The sequence below is a fragment of the Aotus nancymaae genome, unplaced genomic scaffold (assembly GCF_030222135.1).
Source record: "Aotus nancymaae isolate 86718 unplaced genomic scaffold, 86718_ANA_hifiasm-v0.15.2.pri h1tg000265l, whole genome shotgun sequence".
In the NCBI taxonomy this organism is placed as follows: Eukaryota; Metazoa; Chordata; class Mammalia; order Primates; family Aotidae; genus Aotus; species Aotus nancymaae.
This window is the reverse complement of record NW_026988680.1, coordinates 332,166-353,845: the sequence shown is the minus strand read 5'-3', so window position 1 is coordinate 353,845 and position 21,680 is coordinate 332,166. Positions and strand designations below refer to the sequence as shown.

At 39.0% G+C, this 21,680-nt stretch overlaps 1 protein-coding gene across 3 annotated transcripts in view; it reads left to right on the top strand.

Moving 5' to 3' along the window:
- The first annotated feature begins 2,325 nt into the window (after positions 1-2,325).
- The window catches only part of LOC135273109 (fibrous sheath-interacting protein 2-like), a 48,295-nt gene continuing 28,940 nt past the window's right edge, over positions 2,326-21,680 (top strand). The window contains exons 1-6 of one of the 3 annotated variants that reach the window (XR_010340970.1): positions 2,326-2,429; positions 2,514-2,665; positions 4,156-4,255; positions 13,239-13,435; positions 14,873-14,972; positions 19,859-19,916. Coding sequence is in view for 1 of the 3 variants with exons in the window: in XM_064372035.1 (XP_064228105.1) it covers positions 14,967-14,972 (6 nt within the window). In the remaining 2 variants the exon portion in view is untranslated. The remainder of the gene's footprint in view (positions 2,430-2,513; positions 2,666-4,155; positions 4,256-13,238; positions 13,436-14,872; positions 14,973-19,858; positions 19,917-21,680) is intronic. The other 2 variants (XR_010340971.1, XM_064372035.1) reach the window with 2 other exon arrangements.

Here is a 21,680-nt window from a genome sequence, read left to right as displayed (position 1 = left end):
TACTGTAATGAAAGACAAGAAGTCCCCACCCCCCATCACTTACCAACACAGGTACGGCTGTCATTGTGGTTAATGGTATAACCTGGGGGACAAAAACACACTCCTCCATATGGTGTCTCATGGCACTGGTACTGGCAGTTCAAGGCAGAACACAGAGTCGTACCTAAATAAAAGAACTTTGTTAAATGAATGGCAACCTCTGGACAAGACTGATTTACCTAACAGCTTCTTTTTTTATGAGTTACAGCTAAGTAAGGACGTTAAGGGATGTACAGAAAAATCTGTCACCCTTCAAAGCTTACTGCAAAACTTTGCAATAAAAAGCTCAACTGAGACAGGAAGATTGCTTGAAGCCAGGAGGTCAAGACCAGCCTGGGTAACATAGCTAGACCTCATCTCCACAAAAAGTTAAAAATAAAAACATTATTAGCCAGGCACAGTGCCTCACACCTGTAATCTCAGCACTTTGGGAGGCCAAGGCAGAAGGATCACTTTAGCTCAGAAGTTTCAGGCTGCAGTAAGCTATAACTACACCACTGTACTCTAGCCTGGTGACAGAACAAGAGCCTGTCTCAAGCAGAAAAAAAAAAAAGGGAAAAGGAAAAAAAAAAAGCTCCTTTTAAAAATTATAACTATGTGCAAGTATAAGTCATTATAAGTCTTATTTATAAAAAAAAAAATCAGGTAATGGGTCTGTCTTTGTAGCTACATAGCAAAAAGGGCTAAGAACTCCCAAGTGACTGGAGCAAGAATAAGACCTAAAAATATTAACTGTTGCTAACTTCAAGAGATGGGATTTCAGGTGATCATCTTTTTTTCTTTTGGTTAATTTTTATTTTCCAACTTTTGTACTATGTCTTATTAATTTTTTAAGCTTTTTAAAATGGGCTCCCAAATGAAATAGAGAAAAAAAAATGCCATAGACGTCACTGCATATTTAAATGTTATGTACAATTTTTGTCAGGAAACAAAAAATAACCTTGGGGTTGCAGTTACACGGGCACTTCCAGGCAAGCACAAATTTAGTTAGAGAATATTATTGATGAAATCAGGGTTATAAATGGTATTCCCTTACAGGACAGTCAGTTGTCCACAGAGTTGATGGGTTGACGGTGGGAGGAATATTCAACAGTCACAAAAAAAAGAGAAAAAAAACTCCCTAGTTCCAGTTAGTTTCCTCAGAAATGAATGTGGTCGCACAAGACATAATCGAACAACACTATGCATGCATGGCCAACTCAATTTTGCCATTGTAGAGTAACTCAAAATACATAACCCAGGAACCAGAAGATTTTTTGTTTTTTTTTAGTACAGCCACACAAGGCCTTTTTCCCGGCGCAGGGGAAGGGCTGGGCGGGGCGGCGGCGGCGGAGGGCGGGGCGGAGGGCGGGGCGGCGGCGGCGAAGGGCGGGGCGGGGCGGCGAAGGGCTGGGCGGGGCGGCGAAGGCGGCGGAGGGCGGGGCGGCGGCGGCGGAGGGCGGGGCGGGGCGGCGGCGGCGGAGGGCGGGGCGGGGCGGCGGCGGCGGCGGCGGCGGCGGGCGGCCCAGGGCGGCAGCGGCGGAGGGCGGGGCGGCCCAGGGCGGCAGCGGCGGAGGGCGGGGGCGGCGGCGGCGAAGGGCTGGGCTGGGCTGGGCGGGCCGGGCCGGGGCGGCGGCGGCGGGCGGGGCGGCGGCGGCGGGCGGGGCGGCGGGCGGGGCGGCGGCGGCGGGCGGGGCGGCGGGCGGGGCGGCGGCGGCGGGCGGGGCGGCGGGCGGCGGCGGGCGGCGGGCGGCGGCGGGCGGCGGCGGGCGGCGGCGGGCGGCGGGCGGCGGCGGGCGGCGGCGGGCGGCGGCGGCGGGCGGCGCGGAGCGGCGGCGGCGGCGGCGGCGGGCGGCCCGGGGCGGCGGATGAAGAGGGCTTGGCGGTGGCCGCGGAGGGCGGGGCGGCGGCGGAGGGCGGGGCGGCGGCGGGGGCCCTGGAGGCGGCACCGCCCCCTGTCCTGTCTCCTCAGTGCAGCTGGCCGCCAACCCGCCGGTCCAGGGCAAAGGCCGAGGCTACTGGGGCGGAGCGGTGGGCCGGGCGGCTGCGAAGTCGGCGGTGGCTGGAGTGGGCGTGGAAGCGACCGTCATGGCGTTCTAAAACCTAGCCACCCAAACCACAAACATTTAGGATCTCACAGTTTTTGCATCTTAGGAGTCTAGACACAGCCCAGCGTGAGCCACGCCCCTCCCCCTCAGGCGGCCACGCCCCTCCCCTCAGGAGGCCACTGCCTTTGTGAGGCCGCTGCTTTTGTGACGCCGCTGCCTTTGTGGACTGCTGGGGGTAGAGGCTGCAGTCAGTCGTGAGGCCCTGGCTGTACCTGGTTGGGTCCAGATAGAGGGGCAACCACGCGCGAGAGACGGAGAGTGGAGGAGCTCGAAAGGACTTCTATAGGAGAAAGCCTTAATTCAGTGAGTTCACAAATGAAGCCGAGATCTTTTCTGGAAGGGAAATAATAACAATAAGTCAAGGAGTATACTGAATATTTATTTCAGATATTGACGCTGGGGGTGGAGGCTGCAGTCCATCCTGAGGCCCTGGCTGTTCCTGGTTGGGTCCAGACAGAGGGGCAATCGCGTGCGAGAGAAGGAGAGTGGAGGGGCTTGTGCCGACCATGGAGCACAAACAGCAGTGCGAGTGCAAAGACGTGAGTGGCCGCAAGCCAGGCGGCATTTTTCTCTGGTGGCCACAGGCATGGTGGGGAACGGGGGCAGGGATTGCCACTCAAGCAAGGGTCGCGAGGGTCGCGATGCTCCCAACTGTCCCGCTTCAGGAGGCTGCCCTGTTGTGGCACCCGGGGGCAGTGGCGGTGACTCAGACTGTACCGGCCGCAACTGGCAGGTGCGGGACGCCAGGGGAACTGGTGGCCCGGGAAGCGGGAGGACTTCAGGAGGCCCTGAACCCTGCCTGACTGTGTGATTCTTCTGTGTCTTTGGTTGGAGTGGAAGTATTGATCTTATTTTATAAGTCATACTCCCCTGCTTCTTTATACCTAGTGTTCTTTTATTGGATGCCAGACATAACTTTTACTTTGTATACTGAATATTTTTATGTCCTTATAAATATTATTTAGAATTTTTGGATGTAGATAATTTATTTGGAAACAATTTGGTTATACAGGTCTTGCCTTTTATGATTTGGTGGTGGGGCCAGAGCCACGTTTAATCTGGGGCTAGTTGTTCCCTGCTACTGAGTTAAAACCCATCTTAGTTCTCTACTCAAAGCCTTATGACTTATGAAGTTTTTCCAGTGTAGCTTTACAGTGAAATATTTCTAGTGGGAATAGGCATATTTTTTACACCTAGGTAGGTTCCAGTGACTGTTTTCCCCAGTCCTTTAGGAAGGTCTTTACTGTAGTCTTGGGTAGTTGTTTTACATGTGCTAATCTATTTCTTGCTAAAAGTTTCACTCTTGTTACCCAGGCTGGAGTGCAATGGCGTGATCTCAGCTCACCACAACCTCCGCCTCCTGGGTTCAGGCAATTCTCCTGCCTCAGATTCCTGAGTAGCTGGGATTACAGGCACACACCACCATGCCCAGCTAATTTTTTGTATTTTTAGTAGAGACGGGGTTTCCCCATGTTGACCAGGATGGTCTCGATCTCTTGACCTCGTGATCCACACGCCTCGGCCTCCCAAAGTGCTGGGATTACAGGCGTGAGCCACCGCGCCCGGCTCTGGGTTTTTTTTTTCCTATATGCATTTATCTTCTTTCTAGTACATTCAACAGTAGCCAAGATATTCACAAAGGGTAATCACATTTAATGTACTATATTATGTTTATGTCTGGTAGACCTGAGTGATATTTGGGTAAGCCCTCAGGAATCTTCCAATTGAAGATGATTGAGAAATTACTTTAGCTCACCAGGGCAGCCATGGATACGATACTCTATCTGATCAGAAACTGGATTAGTCCTCTGACGATGTGTAGAAAGACAAATTGCTTGTGTATTAAATGTATTCTTTGTGTTTGATCACAAGGGAAATTTACCCTTTGTTATTCTCTTATTTTTGTAACATTACAAGTCAAGACAGGACTGATAATCCATTTTTAATATATTGTGACATTTTAAATAAATTGTTTTACATTTCTAATGACAAGTTAATATTAACCAATACATTTTCTTTAATATTGCAGAAACAACACGTTCTAAAAAAAAAAGGGGCTTATTTACAAAAAACACAAGATACTGGTTTCGAAAGAAACAAAACGGGGAAAAATACGTTGAAGCATGAAGGTAAAGATGGAACACATGGTGAATGTGAGAACATTAAAAGATGATGTAGCTAAGTAGGAAATGCTTATCTACCTAAATATCCTTTTGTAATCCTCTGTGTATTTACACTCTTAGGCATTCTAAGAGGTGTGAAGTGGTATTTTATTGTGGTTTTGATTGTATTTCCCTGAGATTAGTCATGTTGAGCATTCTTTCATATACTTTTTTGTTATTTGCATGCCTTTGTTTGATAAATTTATTTAGGTCTGTTCATGTATTTTGCTCATTATTTGTAATATCGTTTGTTTTTTTGGTTTTTTGTTTATTTGTTTGTTTGTTTTTGTTTTTTTTTTGAGATGGAGTTTTGCTCTTGTTGCCCAGGCTGGAGTGCAATGGCGTGATCTTGGCTCACCGTAACCTCCGCCTCCTGGGTTCAGGCAATTCTCCTGCCTCAGCCACCTGAGTAGCTGGGATTACAGGCACACGCCACCATGCCCAGCTAATTTTTTGTACTTTTGGTAGAGACGTGGTTTCACCATGTTGACAAGGATGGTCTCGATCTCTTGACCTCGTGATCCACCCACCTAGGCCTCCCAAAGTGCTGGGATTACAGGCATGAGCCACCGCGTCCGGCCCTGTTGTTGTTTTTTCACCATTGAGTTGTTTCAGTTTCTTACTTTGGATAACAACACCTTATTAGACATATGGTTTATAAATATTTTACACAATTCTGTAGGTTGCTTTCTCACTCTGTGGATTGTTTTACAGCAATGCAAAACTTTTAAACACAATCTCATTTTTCTATTTTTGCTTTTATTGCCTGTGCTTTTAGTGCCACATCCAAACATATTGCCTAGATCAACATCAAGAAGCTTTGTATGTTTTCTCTTACAGTTTTATGCCTTAAGGCCTTACATTTATATCTTTAATTCATTTTTTGTTGCTTTTTTTATATATGATGTGAAGTAAGGATCCGATTTAATTCTTCTGCCTGTGGACATACGGTTTTCCCAACAACATTTATGGAAAGATTATCTTTCCCTATTGTTTCTTTTTTGTGTTATTATTAATTGGAAAATAGTTATTTTCTTTATTAAGAAATTTTTATTTTATTTTAGGTTCAGTGACACATGTGCAGGTTTGTTTAACAGATAAACTTATGTCTTGAGGGTTTGTATTTCATCACCCTGGTACTAAGCCTAGTACTAGTACCCAATCATCATTTTTTCTGATCCTCTCCCTCCTCCCACCCTCTACCCCCAGGTTAGCCTCAGTGTTGTTGTTCCCCTCTTTGTGTCCATGGTGTTCTCATCATTCAACTCCCACTTATAAGTGAGAAGATGAGGATTGGGATTTCTGTTCCTGTGTTAGTTTGCTAAGGACAATGGCCTCCAGCTCCATCCATGTTCATGCAAAGGACATGATCTAATTCTTTTCCATGGCTGCATAGTATTCCATGGTGTTTTAAAATATGCACCCTATTTTTAAAAACCTAGTCTACCATTTATGGCTATTTAGGTTGATTCCATGTCTTTGCTATTGTCAGTAATGTGCTGCAGTGAACATACACATGCATGTGTCTTTCTGATAGAATTACGTATGTTCCTTTGGTTGTATAGCCAGTAATGGGATTGCTGGGTTAAATGGTGGTTCTGTTTTCAGCTCTTTGAGGAATCATCACACTACATTCCACAGTGGTTGAACTGATTTACACTCCCACCAACAATGTATAAGTGCTACCTTTTCTCTGATAACTTGTCAGCATCTATTATTTTTTCATTTTAATACTAACCATCCTGACAGGTACAAGATGGTATCCTCACTGTGGTTTTGATTTGAATGTATCTAATAATCAGTAATATTGGGCTTTTGAAAAATATGCTGCTAACTGGATGTTTATCTTCTTTTGAAAAGTGTCTGTTCATATCCTTTGCCTTCTTTTTAATGGGGTTGTTTGTGGTTTTTTTCTTGTAAATTTGTTTAGGTTACTTACAGATGCTGGCTATTAAACTCTTGTCAGATGCATAGTTTGCAAATATTTTTCCTATTTTGTAGGTTGTCTGTTTACTCTGTTACTAGTTTCATTTGCTGTGCAGAAGCTCTTTAATTAGATCTCATTTGTTAATTTTTGCCCTTGTTGCAATTGCTTTTGGCATCTTCATCACGAAACCTTTGCCAGTTCCTATGTCCAGAATGGTATTACGTATGTTGTCTTCCAAGGTTTTTATAGTTTGGGTTTTACATTTCAGTTTTTAATCCATCTTGTGTTGATTTTTATATATGGTATAAGGAGGGATACAGTTTCAATCTTCTGCATATGGCTAGCCAGTTATTCTAGAACTATTTATCGAATAGGTTATCCTTTCCCCATTGCTTGTTTTTGTCAGCTTTGTCAAAGATCAGATGATTGTAGGCCTGTGTGTCTATTTTTATGCTAGTACCATGCTATTTTGGTTACCTCAGACCTACAGTATAGCTTGAAGTCAGGTAGCTTGATGCCTCTTGCTTTGTTCTTTTTGTTTAGGATTGCCTTGGCTATTCAGGTTCTTTTTTTGGTTCCATATAAAATTTAAAACAATGTTACCTTGTTCTGTGAAGAATGCTATTGGTGGTTTGATAGGAATGGCATTTTATCTGTAAATTGCTTTGGGCAGCATAGTCATTTTAGCAATATTGATTTGTCCTATCTATGATCATACAATCTTTTTCTATGTGTTTATGTCATCTCTGATTTCTTTAAGCAGCGTTTTGTAATTCTCAGTGCACAGATCTTGCATCTCCCTGTTTAGTGGCATTTCTTAAGTATTTCATTCATTTTGTGACTGTTGTGAATGACACTGCATTCCTGATTTGGCTCCCAGCTTGACTGTTTTTGGTGTTAAGAATGCTAGTAATTTTTGTACATTGATTTTGTATCCTAAAATTTTCTGAAGTTGTTTAATAGTGTAAGTAGATTTGAGCTGAGACTGTGGGATTTTCTAGATATGGAATCATGTCATCTGCAAACAGGAATAGTTTGGCTTCCTCTTTTCCTATTTGGATGCCATTTATTTATTTATTTATTTATTTATTTATTTTTGATTGCTTGATTGCTCTGGCCAGGAATTCAAATACGATGTTAAAGACGAGTGGTAAGAGAGGCCCAACCTTAACTGTGCCAGTTTTCAAGAAGAATGCTTCTAGCTTTTGCCTATTCAGTATGATAATGGCTGTGGTTTATTATAAATGGCTCATTATTTTGATGTATATTCCTTTGATACCTAGTTTCTTGGGAGTTTTTAATATGAAGGGATGTTGAATTTTACCAAAAGTCTTTTCTGTGTCTATTGAGATGATTATGTGTTTTTTTGTCTTTAGTTCTGTTTATGTGATGAAGAACATTGATTGATTTGTATATGCTAAACCAATCTTGCATCACAGTAATAACACCTACTTGATTGTGGTGGATTAGTTTTTTGATATGCTGCTGGATTTGGTTTGCTAAAAATAGTTATTTTCTGGACGGATAGTGGCTCCTGCCTGTAATCCTAGCACTTGGGAGGCTAATATGGGCAGATCACTTGAAATCAAGAGTTTGAGACCAGCCTGGCCAACATGGTAAAACCCCATCTTTACTAAAATGACAAAAATCAGCCAGGCATGGTGGTGTACACTTTTAATCCCAGCTACTCAAGAGGCTAAGGCAGGAGAATTGCTTGAACTCAGGAGGTTACAGTGAGACAAGATCACACCACTGCACTCCAGCTTGGGTGACAGAGCAAGACTCGATCTCCAAAAAAAGGAAAAAAAGAAAGAAATGGTTACTTTCTATGTTTATATGGCATAATGGAATGTTTCATTGCATGTGTATATTGTGGAATGATCAAATAAGGCTAATTAGCATCTATGTATCTATATCTATATCTCACCTCAAATATTTATTTATTTTTTGTGGTGAGAACATTTGAAACGATTTATTTTAAAATACCCATTGGGTTTCTTTGGCATCCTTTTCAAAGATCTGTTAACCACAGATATGTAAATTTATTTCTGGGTTTTATATTCTATTTTGTTGGACTATAGGTCTGTTTTCATGTCAGTATCATACTGTTTTAGTCATTGTGGTTTTGTAGCATACACTATTTTGAATCAGATAATGTTATGCCTAATTGCATACCTTTGTTCTTGCTCAAGATTGTTTTGCCTTTTCAGGATCTTTTGTGGTTCTGTATGAATTTAGGATTTAAAAAATATTTTTGTAAAGAATGTTATCAAGAATATTATTAGGATTGCAATGAATTTGTAGGTCACTTTGTGTAGTATAAAAATTTTAACAATGTAATTTTTCTAATTCATGAACCTGAGATGTTTTTCCATTTATCTGTCTTTTAAAACTTCAGTCACCAATGGGTTCTAATTTTTGCTGTACAAGTCTTATATCCCTTTAATTAAGTTTATTTCTAAGTATTTTATTGTTTTTGTAAGTGGGCTGGTATTTCTTTCTTAGTTTTGTCTTTGGGTAGTTTGGTCACTGAAAATCAATTGATTTTTTAGTGGTGATTTTGTATCCTGCCACTTTACTGAACTCATTCATTCTAACTTTTTTTTAACTGAGTCTTTAGGTTTTCTATGTATGTGATTATGTCATCTGCAAATAGAAATAATTTTACTTCTGTACACCAAATTGATCTAACAGACATGCACAGAAATTAGCACTTAACTGAAGAATGCCACACATTCTGCTCAAACATACATGAAACACTCTGTGGAAGAGATCATATGCTGGGTTACAAAAAAAATCCCAAAAAATTTAAGATCAGGCCGGGCGCGGTGGCTCACGCCTGTAATCCCAGCACTTTGGGAGGCTGAGGCAGGTGGATCACGCGGTCAAGAGATCGAGACCATCCTGGTCAACATGGTGAAACCCCGTGTCTACTAAAAATACAAAAAATTAGCTGGGCCTGGTGGCACGTGCCTGTAATCCCAGCTACTCGGGAGGCTGAGGCAGGAGAATTCCTGAACCCAGGAGGCAGAGGTTGCAGTGAGCCAAGATCGCGCCATTGCACTCCAGCCTGGGTAACAAGAGCAAAACTCCGTCTCGGAAAAAAAAAAAAAAAAAAAAAATTAAGATCAAAATAATTACATTTATATTTTCCAACCACAATGGAACTAAACTTAAAATCAATAACAGAAGAAAAGCAGAAAACTTAAAATCACCAATAAATTAAAACTAAACAACACATTCTTTAGAAACCATTAGGTCAAAGAGGAAACCAAAAGGGAATTTTAAAATTGTCTCCAGGCAAAACAAACAAAACCCACAACATACCCAAATCTATGGAATGCAACAAAGGCAGATCTATAAGAGTAGCTTATAGCAATAAACACATAGCATTAAATAAGAAGATCTCAATTCATCTAACTTTACACCTCAAGTAACTAGAAAAAGAAGAAAGTAAGTCTGAAGTCATAAGAAGAAAAGAAATAAATATTGTCATAAATAAATAAAATAGAAAACTTAGAAAGCAATAAGAAAAATAACAAAACTAAGAATTGATTGAAAAAAATAAAATGGGCAAACCCTTGGCTAGACTAAGAAAAAAAGATAAATCACAAACAAAAAGGTACATATTAATATATCTTTCAAAAATAAGAAGGATAATAAGGAACTCTTATAAACAGTTATATACTAACAAATTGGATAAACTAAAAGAATTGAATGGATTACTGGAATCATAAAACCTACCAAAACTGTTCAGACCCTCTGAACAGTTCAATAATGAAAAAGGAGACTGAATCTGTAATCAAAACGTTTTCAACAACTACAACAACAACAACAACAACAACAACAACAACAAAAATTGCCAAGGACCAGAAGACTTCACGAGTAAATTCTATCAAAACATTTAAAGCATTGTGGAAGACAGTGTGGTGATTCCTCAAGGATCTAGAACCAGAAATACTGCTTTACCCACACCATCTGTAAACTATATTTTCCAAAATTGTGGAATTTTTGTGTTTTGTTTCTGTGGGTTTTTAGTAAGTTAGTTAGTTAGTTTGTTTGAGATGAAAGTCTCATTCTGTCACCCAGGCTAGAGTACAGTGACAAGATCTCAGCTCACTGCAACCTCCTGGGCTCAAGGGATTCTCCTGCCTCAGCCTCCTGAGGAGCTGGGATTATAGGTGTGTGCCACCACACCCAGCTAATTTTTGTATTTTTAGTAGAGATAGAGTTTTGCTGTTGGCCAGGTTGGTCTTGAACTCCTGACCTCAGGTGATCTGCCTGCCTCAGCCACCCAAAATCCTGGGATTACAGGTGTGGGCCACCTAACCTTGCTGGGTTATGGTTATATTTAAAAATTCTATTGTGCCAGCTCCAGTGGTTCATGCCTGTAAACCTAGAACATTGGGAGGCCAACACAGGTGCGTTGCTTGTGCTCAGCAGTTTGAAACCAACCTGGGCAAAATGATAAAACCCCGTCTCTACCAATAATACAAAAACTTAACCAGGCATGGTGGCACACATCTCTGGTCCTAGCTGCTTGAAAGGCTGAGATGGGAAAATCACTTGAACTTGGGAGGCAGAGGTTGCAGTGAACCATGATCATGGCCAGGGCACTCCAGCCTGGGCAACAGAGTAAGACTCCCCCTCAAATATTAAATGAGAAAATATAAAAAATTATTTAAAAATAATAACAACCTTCCTGCTCTATATTTTACTCTGAATGTACAATTCAACACTGAACATTTTGATGTTAGTTGTCCTGCTTTTCATTGGTTTCTGTGTATTTTTTACTTTCCCTCTTAGAATCCCTGTCAATGTTTTCTTCCACAGTTTTTACAGTGTTAGGTCTTATGTTTAAATCCATCCTGGATTTAGGCATGGGCAAGGACTTCATGACTGAAACACTAAAAGCAATGACAACAAAAGCCAAAATAGACAAATGGGATCTAATTAAACTTTTGCTGTGCAGAGCACAGCAAAAGAAATAATCCTTAGAGTTGAACCGGCCACCAACAGAATGGGAAAAAATTTTTGCAATCTACCCATATGACAAAGACCCAATATCCAGAATCTACAGAGAACTTAAACAAATTTACGAGAAAAAATAACCCCATCAAAAAGTGGGTGAAGGACATGAACAGACACTTCTCAAAAGAAGACATTTATGTAACCAACAAACATATTAAAAAAATACTCATCATCTCTGGTCATTAGAGAAATGCAAATCAAAATCACATTGAGATACCACCTCATGCCAGTTAGAATGGCCATCATTAAAAAATCTGGAGACAACAGATGCTAGAATGTGGAGAAATAGGAACACTTTTACACTGTTGGTGGGAGTGTAAATTAGTTCAACTATTGTGGAAGACAGTGTGGCAGTTCCTCAAGGATCTAGAACTAGAAATATTTGACCCAGCAATCCCATTACTGGGTATATAGCCAAAAGATTATAAATCAATCTATTATAAAGACACACGCACACGTATGTTCATTGCAGCACTGTTTACAATAGTGAAGACTTGGAACCAACCCAAATGCCCATCAGTGATAGACTGGATAAAGAAAATGTGGCACATAGACACCATGGAATACTATGCAGCCATAAAAAAGGATAAGTTCATGTCCTTTGCAGGGACATGGATGAAGCTGGAAACCATCATTCTCAGCAAACTGATACAGAAACAGAAAACCAAACACTGCATGTTCTCACTCATAAGTGGGTGTTGAACAATGAGAACACATGGACACAGGGACACAGGGAGGGGAACATCACACAGTGAGACCTATTGTGGGGCTGGGGGGTACTAGGGGGAGGGATAGCAGGTGGTGGGGGAATTGGGGAGGGATAACATTAGGAGAAATACCTAATGTAGGTGACAGGGGATGAATGCAGCAAACCACCATGGCATATGTATACCTGTGTAACAATCCTGCAAGGTCTGCACATGTACCCCGGAATTTAAAGTATAATTAAAAAAGAATCCCTTTCAATGTAATAGTTACATTGGTGCATGTTTCTTGCATTTCTAACTTTGATAACAGTTTTATTTTTAATTTATTTGAATTAGTACCAGAAAATTAAATCTCTAGTCATTGACATTGTTGATTTTGGTAACATTTATATTATATATTTTTAATTTATTTGAATTAGTATCAAAAAACCTCGGCTTTAAATCTCTTTTCATTTATGTTGTTAAATTTTCTTTATAGCTAAGTATGTGATATGATATAGGACATTTTTAAGTGTTTCATGGATATGCAAAAAAAAAAAAAGTCTGATTTCTGTCTGAGGGATGCAAGTTTTTTTTTTTTTTTTGAGACACAGCCTCACTCTGGCACACAGGCTGGAGTGCAATGGCATGGTCCTCAGCTCATTGCAACTTCTGCCTTCCAGGTTGAAGCAATTCTCCTCAGCTCATTGCAACATCTGCCTTCCAGGTTGAAGCAATTCTCCTGCCTCAGCCTCCTGAGTAATTGGGATTACAGGCACCCTCCAGTATGCCTGGCTAATTTCTGTATTTTTAGTAGAGACAGGTTTTTGCCATGTTGCTCAGGCTGGTCTCGAACTCCTGACCTCTGGTGATCTCCCCACCTCAGCCTCCCAAAGTGCAGGGATTACAGGCACTAGCCGCTGTGCCTGGCCTTTCTTCTTTCTTAATGAAAAATGTGTTTAAGTAATTTCTCATTTGATATGATAGGCACTGTGATCTTTTGGTAGATAATAATGTCAGGTTAAGAAAGCATCTTTCTATTTCTAACATGTAAAACTTTCTTATTAGTGGTGAAAGTGGACATTTAAAAATATATTTTATGTGTCTGTTAAGACTATGATATTTTATTGTTAAAACAACCACACACCCTTGATTAAATCAATTTTATCTATTATGTGTTTTTCTTCTGATACATGTGTAGATTAAATTTACTAACAATTTATTCAGGATTTTAACATCTAGGTTCTTGAGAGAGGTTGGGTTATAATTTGCTTTTCTCATAATATCCTGATCTGGTCGGTTCTAGACAGAGGGGCAACCACAGGCAAGAGAAGGAGAGCGATGGGGCCCTTGCCGACCCTGGAGCTGTACCTCTGCACCTGCTTCAAGCCTGCCCATGGCACCATCACCAAGGCAGATGCCATCCTCCGGAGGGCAGATGGACAGCAGTGCCAACACGGGACTCACTGCAAGCCAGGTGGCATCTTCCTCCAGGGGCTGCAGGTATGGTGGGGAGTGGGGGCAGGGATCAACACTCTAGCAAGGGTCTCAAGGATCCCAACTGTCCCACTTCAGGAGGCCGCCCTCTTGTCACGCCTGGGGCTGGTGGCAATGACTCAGACTGTACCAGCCACAACTGGAAGGTGTGGGACGCCAGGGGAACTGGTGACCCGGGAAGTGGGAGGACTTCAGGAGGCCCTGAACCCTGCCTGACTGTGTGATTCTTCTGTGTCTTTGGTTGGAGTGGAAGTATTGATCTTATTTTATAAGTCATACTCCCCTGCTTCTTTATACCTAGTGTTCTTTTATTGGATGCCAGACATAACTTTTACTTTGTATACTGAATATTTTTATGTCCTTATAAATATTATTTAGAATTTTTGGATGTAGATAATTTATTTGGAAACAATTTGATTATACAGGTCTTGCCTTTTATGATTTGGTGGTGGGGCCAGAGCCACGTTTAATCTGGGGCTAGTTGTTCCCTGCTACTGAGTTAAAACCCATCTTAGTTCTCTACTCAAAGCCTTATGACTTATGAAGTTTTTCCAGTGTAGCTTTACAGTGAAATATTTCTAGTGGGAATAGGCATATTTTTTACACCTAGGTAGGTTCCAGTGACTGTTTTCCCCAGTCCTTTAGGAAGGTCTTTACTGTAGTCTTGGGTAGTTGTTTTACATGTGCTAATCTATTTCTTGCTAAAAGTTTCGCTCTTGTTACCCAGGCTGGAGTGCAATGGCGTGATCTCAGCTCACCGCATCCTCTGCCTCCTGGGTTCAGGCAATTCTCCTGCCTCAGCCTCCTGAGTAGCTGGGATTACAGGCATGCACCACCATGCCCAGCTAATTTTTTTTATTTTTAGTAGAGACGGGGTTTCCCCATGTTGACCAGGATGGTCTCGATCTCTTGACCTCATGATCCACACGCCTCGGCCTCCCAAAGTGCTGGGATTACAGGCGTGAGCCACCGCGCCCGGCTCTGGGTTTTTTTTTTTCCTATATGCATTTATCTTCTTTCTAGTACATTCAACAGTAGCCAAGATATTCACAAAGGGTAATCACATTTAATGTACTATATTATGTTTATGTCTGGTAGACCTGAGTGATATTTGGGTAAGCCCTCAGGAATCTTCCAATTGAAGATAATTGAGAAATTACTTTAGCTCACCAGGGCAGCCATGGATACGATACTCTATCTGATCAGAAACTGGATTAGTCCTCTGACGATGTGTAGAAAGGCAAATTGCTTGTGTATTAAATGTATTCTTTGTGTTTGATCACAAGGGAAATTTACCCTTTGTTATTCTCTTATTTTTGTAACATTACAAGTCAAGACAGGACTGATAATCCATTTTTAATATATTGTGACATTTTAAATAAATTGTTTTACATTTCTAATGGCAAGTTAATATTAACCAATACATTTTCTTTAATATTGCAGAAACAACACGTTCTAAAAAAAAAAGGGGCTTATTTACAAAAAACACAAGATACTGGTTTCGAAAGAAACAAAACGGGGAAAAATACGTTGAAGCATGAAGGTAAAGATGGAACACATGGTGAATGTGAGAACATTAAAAGATGATGTAGCTAAGTAGGAAATGCTTATCTACCTAAATATCCTTTTGTAATCCTCTGTGTATTTACACTTGTTACTCCTTTTGTGCCAGACACTGTTCTAGGCATTTCTGTATTACAGTTCAAGTTGAAAAGTAGGCATATATGTAACAATTATAACAAATTATAACAATCTCATCAATTGGCTCAGGGGACAGGCTTGCCTGTACTGTAGTTCCAACCAACCTCCCTATATTTAAAATAGCTACTGAAATGATGCAAACTTGTACCTAAGATAACTGCTCTTATATAGCAACATTGTGTTCTATTATACTGCCAACCAGTAAGAAAGGGTGAAGGTAGAGAATTAGGGAAAAAAAGAAGGAACAAATAAATGAAGAGAGAAAAAATGAAGTAAGTTTACAAGGAGAAATGGCTTTGCTATGCCCAGTCTCTACCAGTTCCCTTTATTTATAACATTATGAAATTACAATGGTTTTTTCTCTTCTGATATTAGCTACAATTTCACGGCCAGAATGCAGAACTGTAGACTTGATTTAACTATCTTTGATTGTGTATTATCAGGAAAGAAGCTGATTATTTTCCATGCAGCTTCATCATAGTATCCCATGAATCCCATTTCGAGGTCAGAGCTTTCCTGTGTCACTGCAGTAGATTACCAACTAGCCTTTGTTGACTTTTTTTTACCTGCCTCAGATCCATTTTGTACTGTTGCTTGTTATGCTTAAAACTCTGTTCTGATGGTTTCTTCCTCCACCGTTAAAACTATTACCTATTGAATGAAGCTCTGACTGTTTCAGCAAGCTTTTATCAGCATCTAAAGTTCAGTACTTACCTAACTTTTAACTTTATTGAAAGATGAAATGTAAAGTAATGTGATTCATATCAGCCTTGGGTGTGAGCGGTTATGTATAGCTACTCTCCAGTCTCAGTGAAGGGTGTATGTGTCATTGTAGTCTTCTTGCGAATTTCAGAAATACACAATAGTGACATCACACGTCATACATTTTTAGAGGTGCCCCTATTTCCCATGCACCATAATCAGGTCTTTCTGGTTTCCATTTCATCATAGCGTCATGAGTGTGAACTCAGAACAGTGTCACATCCTCTATACTCTTACGAGAAATTTGCCCCACACACTTTTGCAGCTGGTGATTCTCCAGGCAGAGTTCAAAGTGAATTTCCTGCTGCAGCTCCTTATCTTGTCTCTGTATTTTTTCATTCTCAGAAAATATCTCAAGGCATTTATTTTGTTTTTTTAAATCATCCTAAAGCAAAATGGAATATTTTGTGCAATTACGTGTACAATCACATGTATAGATTTGTGTAACCTCGATCACAATCACATATAGAACAGTCCAGTATTCCAAAAATCTCCCTCACCCTGTTTATTTGCAGTCACACCCTCCTTCTCCCAACTAATAATCCCAAATTACCTCTGGGATTATTAGTTATGTTACCTCTGGGATTATTATCAAATAGCGCTATGTTCTCATGGATATATTTTTCTGTTGGAGAATGTTATGTAAATAGAATTTTACATCATTTGACTTCATGAAAATGGCTTCTTTTACTCAGCATAATACCCCTGAAATTCATCCAAGTTATTGCATGTGTCAATAGTTTGTTCCTTTCCGTTGCATGGATCCATCAGAGTTTGTTTATTCATCCTTGAACTGAAAGAAATTTGAAATTTGGTGTTGTTTCCATGTTTTGGTGATTATGTATAGAACAACCAGAAGTACAGTTGTCATTTGAACATTAAGGGCTGAGAGTTGGAACACTGACCTCCTGCATGGTAAAAAACTTACATTTAATTTTTGGCTGCCCAGAAACTTACTAACAGCTCATCTTTGACCTTACTGATAAGATAAACTGTGGAGTAACATATGTTATGTGTGTTATATATATTATATACTATAATCTTACAATAAAGTAAACTAGAGAAAAAATATTATTAAATTGAGAAAGTCATAAGGAAGAGAAAATGTATTTACTGTTTGTTAAGTAAAAGTGGATCATCATTAAGGTCTTCTCATTGTCTTCATGTTGTAACACCTCTGGCCAATGAAATCTCCTTAATTATAGCTCTAGTGGTATTTCTGGCATGATTCTAGTGGTGTTTGATAGCTCTTCTTGCTACCTGGGAAAACAGGAGGATTCTAACTTATCTTGTATGAATCTAGGTGCTTTGGCAACTTTGAAAATATAAAGTGATCACAGATTGATGCATTTATCTGTATTTATGCAAATACTTCATTTTCTTTATTATTGTGGCTTTAAAATAAGTTTTAAAATTCAGTGGTTTGAGTTATCCAATGTTTGTTGTTATGCCAAGTTGACTTCATTATTCTAGAGCCTTTGCTTTCTATACAAATTTTAAAAACTTGTCAATTTCTACAAAATAGCTTGCTGCTATTTAGTTGGGATTCACTTTGCATTTATTTCTCTCTGTCTAGGACCTTCAGTACAATGTTGAGCAGCATTGGTGATTGTGTACCTCTTAATATTGTTGCAAAACATAAGGAAATGTGATACATATTCATTAGAATACCATATTGTATTTATTATATTATTTTTAATTATATGATGATTACTATATTATTAATGTAATGGTCAGTATAATATTATATTACATATTATACATGATATTTATAATTTGTTTTATTATTCTTGCATATTTGTTCATGGGGGAATTGGAAACATTTGTAATTTATTATAATATCTGTAATGATATTTTGTATCAAGTGATTCTGATGTAAATGTATGAGATAGAAAATGTTCACTCTTCTTTAATTTTTTGGAAGGGTTGTGTAGAATTAGCATAATTTCTTGCTTAAATATTTAGCACAATTCAGAGGAGAAGTCTCTTGAGTCTGGAGCTTTTTTGTGGAAAAGTTTAAACTTCCTACTTAATTTCTTTGCTACAGGGCTCTTAAATTCTCATATGCAGTTTGAAGGGCAATAGTTTCTGTGGATTTGAAACTCGAGGGTATAGAAAACAGTATCTGTGATTATGAGTTCTTAGGAAATGTTTTTATCTTCTCCTCCTCCTTCTCCATCCATAGCCACGAGCGAAGGCATAATTTGCCTGCTTCCTCTCTGGTATGATTTTTTTTTTTTCTTGTAGATGACTAATTGACAATGTAGCTCTTTGGAATCCTATACAGATGGTCCCTGACTTACAGTGGTTAGACTTATGATTTTTCAATGTTAGGATGTGTGAAAGCAATAAACATGCAATAGACACTGTATTTTAAGTACCCATACAACCATTCTGTTTTTCCCCTTTCAGTATAGCATTCAATAAATTACATAAGATATTCAACACTTTATTATAATGTAGGCTTTGTGTTAGCTGATTTTGTCCAACTGTAAGCTAATGTAAGTGTTCAGAACAAATTTAAAGTAGGCTAACCTAAGCTGTTATGTTCAGCAGATTAGGTGTATTCAATGCATTTCCAGCTTAACATATTTTTAACTTATGATGTTAACGTTTATTGTGATGTCAACCCCATTTTAAGTCAAGAAACATCTGCATGTTTTTAGGAGCTGTTAGTTTTAATTCCCCATCTTTTGGGGGCCCAAAGTCTTGTTTTAAATGCTCTGACCAGACAATACATTTCCAGATGTGGCCAATGTCCCTAGAGCAGGTATCAGCTTCAGCATTTGTTTATCACTATAGATTTGTGTTCTCACAATTGTTTTACCTTCAGAAAGTACTACTATCTCTTTGAAAGTTTAGCTATTTTTTAACAGTATGACTTTAATGCTCTATACTGAATTCTAGGCAAAATGAAAGACACTTGTTTAGCATATTGCTGGAAACCACAGAAGAGCTTTTTTGTATTAAAAATAGTTTTATCTTCACATTTAACTTTCAGATATGTACACTCTTAATCTCAGTTCATTTCTCTCTAAAATTGATGAGTTCATGTCCTTTGTAGGGACATGGATGAAACCAGAAACCATCATTCTCAGCAAACTGACACAAGAACAGAAAACCAAACACTGCATGTTCTCACACATAAGTGGGTGTTGAACAATGAGAACACATAGGCACAGGAAGGGGAACATCACAGACCAGGGTCTTGGGAGTGGGGGGCTAAGGGAGGAATAGCAGGGGGTTGGAGAATTGGGGAGGTATAGCATTAGGAGAAATACCTAATGTAGATGATGGGGCAATGGATGTAGCAAATCACCAACATGGCATGTGTATACCTATGTAACAAACCTGCACAAGCTTCACATGTACCCCAGAACTTAAAGTATATTGAAAACATTTAAAAAATAAAATAAAATAAAATTGATCACACATCAATTTTATTTTATATAATAATCAGGTGTACACAAGAATTAATATAATGAATCCATAGCATGATGAGTTTTATAATATAAACATGTTTAGAGTGCTTTGAGAGCACTGGGAAAGGTATTTATTCAGGTAGTTTTCAAGGAAGGCTTTCAAGAGTTGACATAAGCTGAATGAGAACTAAAAGATGAGAAGTTTAAAGACAGCACAGGGCATTCTAGACAAAAGAAATTGCAAAACCATAGGCCAGAGAGGCATGAGAAACATGATATATTTAGGGAACGGTGATATATTCTGTCTCTGGACCATAGCATATATATGAAAGACTAGTCAGAGAAGACACTAGAGAGGTAGAAAAGGACATCAGATCTTATAGTACAGGTTCTTGCTAAGAATTTTGGACTTCACTGTGGAGAGTCTCTGAAAGCTTATAAACAAGGCAGTAACAACAGAAAATAAATGCCTACTAGAGGATTAACATTAGCAAGTTGCTGAGGACGGATACAAACTATATAATTTTCTTTTTCTAATAAATAGGACCTCAGGCTCAGGCTACAGACCTGGGAATAGTTTCTTCTCCGGTTAACACCAATATGTAAGTATCTAAGGAATTATGTGTAATCATAAATAAAAATTTTAATGATTACATAAGAGTGCTGCTCATAAGCAAATGATTACATGGAATCCTCAATTTTTGTAGTTCTACTTGGATTTAGTGAAATTTAGTATTTTGCAGACTTTCAGCACTAGCTTAAGTTGTAGACAAACTGAATCTTTGTCCTTCCCTTTCTTTATCTCCATATCTCCTCTGTAGTTCTATAATCCACCTATTGTCAGGGCCTCCATGCCACTTTGAAGTGTATCTTCATCATAGGTTTCTTCAGGTAATTTCTCATAATCTGTATTTATTTCTTTGCCTTTCTTTTCTTTGAAATAGCTACCATTCCTTATTCTTTTTGAGACTATTGGCTTTCTAATACTGGTAATATAGTTTACTCTATAGTATTAATGACTTAATCAGTTATCCCCCACCCTAAAGGGTATTTTGCAGATTAATACAAAATAATAATCTCTAATAGTAGAATAGTAGAAGAGATATTTGTTAAGCCCAGGGACTTTTCACTCCTCAAACCTTAGTGACCACCTATTTTGTTGATGTTTATATCTGTTTTTCTCAACTCAAGAAAAGAGAGAGAGGAAAACATGAATCTAAGTAATAGCAATGAGTTATTTTACACCCATGCCACAATATTTTTAAAAAATCAGCAAGACAAATGAAGTCTAGGAAAGACTTTACAAACCCCAAATTCCCATGAAGATGATTGAGTAAAATAAGTTGTGAGTGATGGCAAATGATCTTGACATGTTCAGACCAGCCTTCTTGAAATAATTATTTTTACCTTAAGACAGATAAATACCAGTTTGTTCGACTTATTGAGTATTCATGTGATACATAACACAGTAAGAGATGCAGAAGGAAGGAAACTGACTTGTCTAGTTCAAAGCAATAAAACTTGATGACCGTATGTAGACTACATGTAAAATAACATTGCTTATTTTATTTATTGGATGCATACATTTTTATTTACTGGAAATATAAATACATACCTCTTTACAGAAAAGGTTATAAGAGGCTCATAATATAGTTGTAAAAAGTGCATTTTTATCTTCTTCAACACAAGAATGTAGAACTACAAAAATCACTTGAATATTCCATAGCAAGCGTTTTGGATATTCTTTCCTTATAAATCTTAGCTTGGTGAAAAATAAAAAACTCTTTATCTTACCTGGAGCTTCTTACCACTTCTCCAAAAGCATACACAGAGATCCAAATAAAGAGTAAAGACACATATGTCACACTCCTCTTGTTCAGGTTTAACTCCGAGTTTTATAGGAGTTTGCTGTGCAAGTCTCACATCTATTCCATCATTTCTTTCTCTTCTCTCACTTATTGCTTAGTTTTCTTGTTTCTGTTCAGTTGTTTAATGTTACAAAAGATTTATAAAATAGAGATGAAAATTCAGTACCAAAGGAATGAAAATAAAGAAAATATAACAGCAGTGGGAGTAAAGTTGCAATAATTCAGCATTGCACTTAGGTGATGAGTAAGCGTGTATTACAGGGAAGGTATAAGGAGTAACAGAGTGAAGAAAGCAATAAATCTATTATCCTGAAGACTGTGGTTAAAACTTGTAGTTTATTTATTGGCTAATAGTCTGATGGTTTTTAGTGCAAGTATAATGGTCAAATTAGCATACATAATGAGTAACTTTGACAATGATATATAGGAAAGATTGAAAGAAAGAAACTCAGAATCAGTTATCAAAGTCCATTAGTGGCATGCACAAAGCCTTCATTT